Source organism: Apium graveolens, chromosome 10, assembly GCF_009905375.1.
Source record: "Apium graveolens cultivar Ventura chromosome 10, ASM990537v1, whole genome shotgun sequence".
NCBI lineage: Eukaryota > Viridiplantae > Streptophyta > Magnoliopsida > Apiales > Apiaceae > Apium > Apium graveolens.
In genome coordinates, this window is record NC_133656.1 from 120,217,138 (window position 1) to 120,225,144 (window position 8,007).

The following is an 8,007-nucleotide window of genomic DNA, read 5'->3' on the forward strand; positions in this document are numbered from 1 at the left end:
CCCTATGGTACTATACAAGATTTGTTGGGGAGACTGAGGAAGGCATCTGATGCTGACAAGAGGCTGGCCAGATTGGAAGATAGGGTTCAAATCATTAAAGACTCTATGGTCACCATTCTTCAGAATCAACAAACTCAAACAAATCTACTCATGCAGCTGGCACAAGCACAAAGCTTGACCCCTACCCTTGATGATAACAAAAAGGGGGAGAATAAAGGGGAAGGGGAAGGAGAGCCATCTACAACAGTTCAGATTTCTCAAGTGCTAGTTCCTGTCATCACAACTTCTCCACCAATTCACGTCAAAGGAAAGCTAGATGGAATTGATCTAATCCAGATAGCAGCAGCTGAATTGCAAGTCAAAGAGGAAAGGAAGAAGATTGATGAAAAGATGCAACTAATATTTGGTTCTACAACTTCTCAATCACAATCTGTGAAGCATAGCACAAAAGTAAAATCAATTATTATGGAACTCAAGCCAGTAGGGAGGCATAAGGATGGAGAAACTTCTTCCAAAGATCTGTAATCTATGGTTCTCAAGCCCAACAACAGATCCAATAAGGACTCTACAAAGAATCCTCTAAAAGAGGTGGATTTTCCTCTTCCAAAAGCTGATAAGGACAAGCTTTTAGGTAGAAGTATTGCATATCTCAAAGAGACCATGGATGAGGCTGTAAGGAGAAACATGGCTATTATCTTTAGAGAGGGAAAGAGCATATGTGTGATGCAAGGACATCCCAAATTCTCAATAGCCAAGAGGGAAGAAACCAAAAGGTTGAAGGAAGAAGCCAAACAGCTAAAGGCTGACAAAAGAGCACAAGCAAAGCTTGAAAAACAGCTAAAGTCAAGTCAGGCTGAAGCACAGAAAGAAATTGAAGACAAAGGTGAAGATTAAGCTATGGGGGACATGGTTGGTACTGAGATGGAGGAAAGAAGTAAGGAAGAATGGCAGAAAGGGAAAAGAAAGAAGGTCAATGCAAAGAGAAAGAAGGTAGATAAGACTGAAGAAACCCAATCAATATCCAAACCACTACCCTCTATTCCTGAAACCATTGTACCTGACCCCTTCATGAACATTCATGGTGAAACAATCATTCCCAAGGAGGAACCAATTGATTGGGACACCATCAAATTGCCCACCTTCCTAACTTCTTCTCCACCATCAAAGAAGCAGAAAAGAAGAATCAAATCAACACCCTCTAAAGCCTCAATCAAATTCACACAGAAACCTAACCCTAAACCTCAAACCTCTAAAGATGATTATGTTCACATCTGTGACATAAAAGAATTTTCAGACATTGAACTCTATCTGGATGAGCTGGAGGATGTAAGGGGAATAGCTGCCTACAGACAGCTACCAGAAAGACTAGTGTTCAAATACAAAGGAGCTGGGGAAAGAACATGGCCTCTTCACAGAATTCTGAATGAAGGCTACTCTACCTTGATTAGAGTCTACTCAGCCATACATAAGGATTCTGGCTTTACCAGAACTGCCTGGACTGAGATTCTCAACAAGATTGCCAACATAAGAAAAACTTGGAGGGAGCATGTCTTGATACTAGAAGATCCATATCAAGTTACATCTTGCTGTTAGGAAAGTCTCCAGTAAGCTGGAAATCTAAGAAACAAAGTATTGTCTCTAGAAGTTCTTCGGAAGCCGAGTACAGATCAATGTCTTCTGCAGCCTCAGAAATTACTTGGATGGTAAGAGTACTTGCTGAATTAGGTGTGACAAATCTGAAACCTGTCATATTACATTGTGACAATCAGAGTGCAATTCATATTGCAAAGAATCCCGTTCATCATGAACGTACAAAGCACATTGAGATTGATGTGCACTTCACCAGGGATAAAGTACTAGAAGGCTTGCTTCAACTCAACTATGTACCTACAAATGCTCAGCTTGCTGACATCTTTACTAAGGTCCTTCCTTCCGGACAGTTTCAGACATTGATTTCCAAACTTGGCATGACAAATTGCCATTCCAGTTTGCGGGGGGCTGTTACATATAATGAAGAAAAAGATGATGAAGGTGTGACATCACGGAATGCCAAAACAACAAATGCAGTCACACTACACCAACAACCATACCAGTAGCTCTAGCAGAGTTAGTTACATACACATGACAGCTGGTGCCAGGACTACATCCTCTCTGTTAGACAAAAACTCTGTATATAGTCTTTCTTAGATAGATTAGTGAGTAAGTAACAAAAATGTATCCAGAGAATCATGATATCTCTCTCTCTGATCTTACTCTCTCTCTCTGATCTCTCTCAATATCTTTCTCAAGTTAGCTTCAGTTATTCATAGATATTATTGAGAAAGTAGATGTAATAAAATATTGTAATTCAGTTTCCGCATTCTTCCAATGAAAAGTAGATCAACTCTTTTTAGTTTCTTGAATTGTAACAGAATTTATAGCTGCTGTTTGGGTAATAAAATAAAATGATCATATCATCACATTTATGATCATAAATAGAAAGTTGATAGAGTGGTACATCCATCATTTCACTGGCTCATTTCTTCACTCCCCTGAAGCAGCTGCCTAGTTTATTATTTTATATAATTGGAAAATATAATTGCCACAGGTTATACGAATTTTGATAAATGATACGTGTACATATATATATATATATATATATATATATATATATACTAGCCTATTACGCGTGCAATGCACGGATTGCTCTTAACACTTGAATGATTTTTAATAATATAACTATATCTTAAAATTACTATATTTTAATATATAGTTTCAATAGTTAAAAAATAAATTGAAAAACATAATAAGTTATAATAATAAATGTTTTGTGATAATTTGAGACTTGACTGAAAATAAATAATATAATATAATATGTTGTTCACGGGACTCGAGCCCTGAACCTCTAGAAATTATTAAAATAAAGAATATAAAAGTTCAAATATAATAAGCTGTTGACGGAATTCGAATCCTGAATCCATGATAGCAATTTAAATATTAATATAATAATATTTTATTATTGCATCCAACGGTTCTCATCTATCTAAATTTAGATCTGTTAGGAATATGTGTATTAGTTTGATGATAAGTTAAGCAAAACACTTAAGTAGAAATCTAGTGTTTGTAGCCTCAACGGATAAGACCATCTTGGCTATCCGTTGAAGGAGTAGCCTTACTTAGCAATAAGTTTGGTATTGTAGCACATCTCACTCTCTGGTTTCAAGCTGTAATTCTTAGATGTTGTTAGGAGATAATCAGTCATGTTGACTACTGATGGATGTACAAATAGGAGGGCCAATTGTAAATATTTCATGCCTTGTAATTTTGTATAAGTGAAGAAGTGTCAACGGATATTGAAGACCTTCAACGGATAAGAAACTAAGCTTCAACGGATGTCTCTAATGCTTCAACGGATAATATTCATCAACGGATAAGTGCTTCAACGGATAAAGCTTCAACTGCTAGAGCATCAACGGATAAAGTCATCAACGGATGAAAGCTTCAACGGATGCACTGCTAGAGCATCAACGGATAAAGCCATCAACGGATGAAAGCTTCAACGGATGCTCAGTCTCATAGTAGTTGATAGTGACAGTTAACAAAGCTGACAGAGGCACATGGATTGACAGAGATGTGGTAGCCTATTTCAGGAACAGCAGAAAAAGCAGCCGTTTTTAGTCTGGTTCATAATGGAAAGTCAACAGATAATTCCATATTACACTGGATAAAAATGGAACAGAAACAAGTGGAGAACTATTGTCTTATTGTACTTTATCTTTGTCTTCACTTGTAAACTTGGTGTTATATAAACCAAGTAGTAGCTAGTAATTAGGTGTGAAATTTCCCAGAGCTGTTTAGAAATATCAAGAGAGAAAATCATCTAGTTTGTAATAGGAAGCAGCTGTGATTTAGTTTTGAATCACAGATTTTCTGAAATAACACATCTCTGGTGGAACAACAAATCCACCAGAAAAGTTTTTTAAGTTCTTTGTGTTCATTACATTTGTGTTTGAATATATATCTGTATGCATCAGCTCCAAGCAATTCACACACATTTGATCACTCAAACACTTAGTCTTACAAACTGCTCAAATCTTGAAAAAGTTTTGAGATTTATATTCAACCCCCCCTCCCTTCTGTAAATCTCATTGTTAGTCCACTGGGAATAACAAGATCTGACGGTTGTGATTTGTCGTACCAAACAACTGTACCGAGCAACTGACTACCAAATAGAGGGTGTTCTGCTTAAAATAATATAATATATATATAAATATAATTTTATCCCGAGTTTATTATCCTTATTTTTAATTTTTTTTATTCACGTATTAAAATTATTAATCAAGTAATTTATAATTTACATTTATAATTTTATTTTAAAAAATTTATAATTTATCAGTTATAATTTATCAAATACATTAACTTATAAGTAACTTATACATAAAATTATCCAAATACATAAACAACTTATAAGTTATGATGTTTATATCACTTATACGACACTTTCTAATTTTAAGTCATAAGTTACATTATTTAATAAACCTCGAACGATACCAAAATCTCCTTGATGCATTCAAATAGTTCACCGTTGACATAATGAGCAAGTTTTTTCTTCTGTGGAACTAAGGACACATGATAAGTTAATAATTTTAGGTCATTTTCATTAATGAAATTGTTAATGTACGGGATTCACTTCTTTTATAAAAAAAATCAATTAAAATATATTAAATTTACAAATTTTTATATTTAGGATGTATATATAGATAAATAATAGAAAAATCGTTATTAGTATTTCCGGTCAGGAACTCATTATATTTTCACTGTACCCCAACCTCACCACCTGTACTCATAAATATTCACAGGACTCTTTCTTCTCTTCTACTCCTTGTATTAACTCCTGTTGCAGCTGTATCCTCCAGCAAAGACTCTTCGACCTTCAAAATTTTAACTTTTTATTTAACCTTTTCACTTTGAATTTGTACACCAAAAAAATTGTAAAAATTTAGTGTTAGAATCAGCATCGAAGTCCTTCACAGACTTCTCACACCAAAACACTCACAACGCCATATTCCTTTCATCTTGTTCACATGCACATGTTATCTACACATTGTTTTTTCCTAAGCCCACTATCTCCCAATCAGATGACGCCACGTATGCCAATCCCCCGCATGGTCCAGTGAAGGCCCACATTTCACAGCTGTCGTTTAATGTTGCCCCACTTGCAACTTCATTCCCAAATAAATTTATACACCACCATTCCAACACATCCAGGCTGTCAACTACTCCACTGTCCGCATTGGAAAGTGTGCCATTTTCCATTTTAGCTGTCAATGCCATGTCAACATTATCTCTATCCAACGTTTCACCTCCTCATTCGCTTGAAACACTCTTGCGGGACCTACTCACCCTTAATGAGAGCTCTTTCAAGACTTGCCACGTAGCATCCCCTTCTTCCATTGGATCACTGTATAAAAGGGCCCTCCGTGTTTCCTGGTCCCACATATTTCTTTGAATTATTGTAAGATTAGTCTTTGTCACAAGTTCAAGGATGTCACCTAGTTTTCCGACGTCTCTCTCCGGCACCGTGAGTGATATTTCCGGCCAGTTCACTGCAGACTCAAACGGCAACCTGATACCATCCGCTATAATAACTGGCACGCATCCCAATGCGACTGATTCGACTAGTCTTGGACTCCATGGAGCCCACCCAAGAGGACATAAACAAAACACCGACCGTACAATTTCTGACTGGTAACCGGCAAATCTATGCCTCTTCAAGTAAAATCTCTGGTCACCACCATACTTTCTCAATATCTCCGTTCTAACCTTCCTACACACGAGTAAAAATAAAAGTAACCAAGGTTAATTTCGAGATTTAATAATTTTTTAACGAAAATTACCGCAGTGACTAAAATTAAACTTACTTGCTGTAAAAACGTCCACTAATGTTCTTGGGATGGACTTCCATTTTACCCCGGAAAAATGCAAATATATCACGACGGCCATTGACCGGCGACTTCACAAGCGTTGACTTGACATTTTTTGGCGAAATGTACGGTGGAATCACCACATTTTCCACCTCTTGACATGGGTGTTTGTATTTCACACCAAATGTTTGTAATATAATTGAGTTTCGCATGAACTCTGGGATTCCATCAGCCATAGCCACATCCTCCTATTTTACCAAAAAATTAAATTAATTAAAAATCATTTCTAAAAAACATTAAATTAACGAGAACTTACGACGTAATTTGCTACCCGATTCGTTAACAGCATATCTCCTGCATTAGGAAGTTAAACTATTTTTGCATAAATACAATTATACAAATGTAAATATGTTACTTACCATGGCATGAAAACAAGCACCATAATCATGAGAAGCAACAAAAACATGATCGGAGCCTCGACTCCGATTCCAATACGGATGCTCCGAGGAAATAAGTTTCACAGCAGATGATATCAGAGCCCGGGCATGACCGATTGCTGGGAATCCATTAACCGTGCTAAAATTACACGAAACATAAACTGGTACGAAGAAAAAATCAGCTTCCGTTGGATCAAGAGTTCGAAATTGGCTAGTTAATAATGTTTTGTGTATTGCAACTTCTGATGCAAATAAATGGCTTTTACATCTTGGATTAGATAGCCAGTCATTGTTGTATTTTGGTGGTAAATTGTATACATACACTTTCATCCCATTCAATAATCCTGCAGCAATGAATCATGTAAAACATCAGGTCCTTTACTATTCTTAAAACTTATTTTCATAATTACACATAGTTTACCAGTTAACAATCAAAAAACATAACAAAAATAATTGAATATATATTCCGTTCAATTCAATGAGAACCGGCTTAAAATGAGAACCGATATCACTGATATATAACAAAAACATACCTGGATGGGTAATGGGATTGTGTGATTCAATGAGGGCACGAGAAAAGGAAGGTTTAGACAAAGAAAAAGAGGTAGGCTTGATGGGATTAGGGCTATGAGTTATAAGAAAAGAAACAAAGAAATAAGAAGACAAGGAGAACCAAAGAAGCCATTTGAAATATCTATACCAAAACATTGAGTTAGCTTTCTCAGATTGAGATCTTTTATGTAAGAACCTCATTTTCACTACAAATCCTTTGCTATATTTTCTGCTTAAATTTTTCTTGAGCTCCACCATATTTAAAAACCCTTTTGAGCAATCTTCAACAAGGTGGAGTTGTTTTGGTGAGATGAGGTTTTCAGAATAGGTATGGTGTGTGGTGGTATTTCTTTGTTGCTTGTAAAAAACTATACATACAAACAAGTGTGTGTGTTTTTTATATGTTGCTTATGAAACAAATTAGAGGAGTCCAGAAATAAATATAAACAATTTTGTTTTTGGGAAAAGAAGATAAAGTTTGTAATGTAATAAAAAAATGTAGATTTAGTTTTTTTAAGCATGAAACTCTGCAAAAAACTCCATGATTAAAATCTTGTTTTTCTTGAAAACAACACCTGCTGGAGCAGAAAGAAACCAGGCGTTGGTCTCGGAGTTGTTTGGGTTTTGTTTATGGAGAAGTATTTTATGTGTGCTTATGGTTGTGTGTTAGGGCCTGTTTGGCTTCTCACAATATTAACGACTTTTCGATTTTATTCTATTTTATTTTTTTGGATTTTTTAATTTCAGTTACTTGAATGAACCCATGTTATTCGTTTACTTCAACGGTCACAAATAAAATGAGTCCTTAATTTATATCATGTATTTAATGTGACAGATTAAAATTATCTTTAAAAAAAGTTTTTTATAATATTTTTTTTGTATGCTCTGTCAAAAAGTCAAAGTTCGAGTCTCTAAAAAACTGGTGTGGAGTAGTGCAGAATGTTAATAAATTGACTGATTCGTATATATTTTAGTTTTTGCATGTAATTTGTCCCAAGTTGCGCCAGATTTACCAAGCTTATATCAATAGTTTCCCTCCATTTTTGTGTCTGAAATTTAAACAATTTATTTTTGGTACAATGGGTAGTATTTTTCTGTTTTCTATAATTTTATAT

At 35.3% G+C, this 8,007-nt stretch overlaps 1 protein-coding gene and 1 long non-coding RNA gene across 2 annotated transcripts; both read right to left on the reverse strand.

Moving 5' to 3' along the window:
• Window positions 1-1,581: 1,581 nt before the first annotated feature.
• Window positions 1,582-2,275, reverse strand: LOC141693214 (uncharacterized). Its single transcript, XR_012563043.1, has 3 exons — window positions 2,091-2,275; window positions 1,844-1,998; window positions 1,582-1,743 (listed from the first exon to the last, which is right to left on the reverse strand). It is a non-coding gene; the product is annotated as an uncharacterized LOC141693214 (long non-coding RNA).
• Window positions 2,276-4,904: 2,629 nt separating this feature from the next.
• LOC141690087 (putative glucuronoxylan glucuronosyltransferase IRX7) lies at window positions 4,905-7,527 on the reverse strand. The gene is made up of 4 exons (XM_074494694.1): window positions 6,874-7,527; window positions 6,323-6,684; window positions 5,901-6,151; window positions 4,905-5,806 (listed from the first exon to the last, which is right to left on the reverse strand). The coding sequence occupies exons 1-4, from the start codon at window positions 7,148-7,150 to the stop codon at window positions 5,347-5,349; spliced, it is 1,350 nt and encodes a 449-aa protein (XP_074350795.1). The 5' UTR covers window positions 7,151-7,527; the 3' UTR covers window positions 4,905-5,346.
• Between the last annotated feature and the right edge of the window lie 480 nt (window positions 7,528-8,007).

Bases quoted from the DNA above. Each gene is read 5' to 3' on its own strand.
- LOC141690087 (XM_074494694.1), bottom strand. From the start codon at position 7,150: ATGGTGGAGCTCAAGAAAAATTTAAGCAGAAAATATAGCAAAGGATTT. The intron at 6,152-6,322 runs GTAAGTAACATA...TTGGTAAAATAG, and splicing joins GTGCTTGTTTTCATGCCATG to GAGGATGTGGCTATGGCTGA. The intron at 5,807-5,900 runs GTAAGTTTAATT...ACTCGTGTGTAG, and splicing joins AGTGGACGTTTTTACAGCAA to GAAGGTTAGAACGGAGATAT.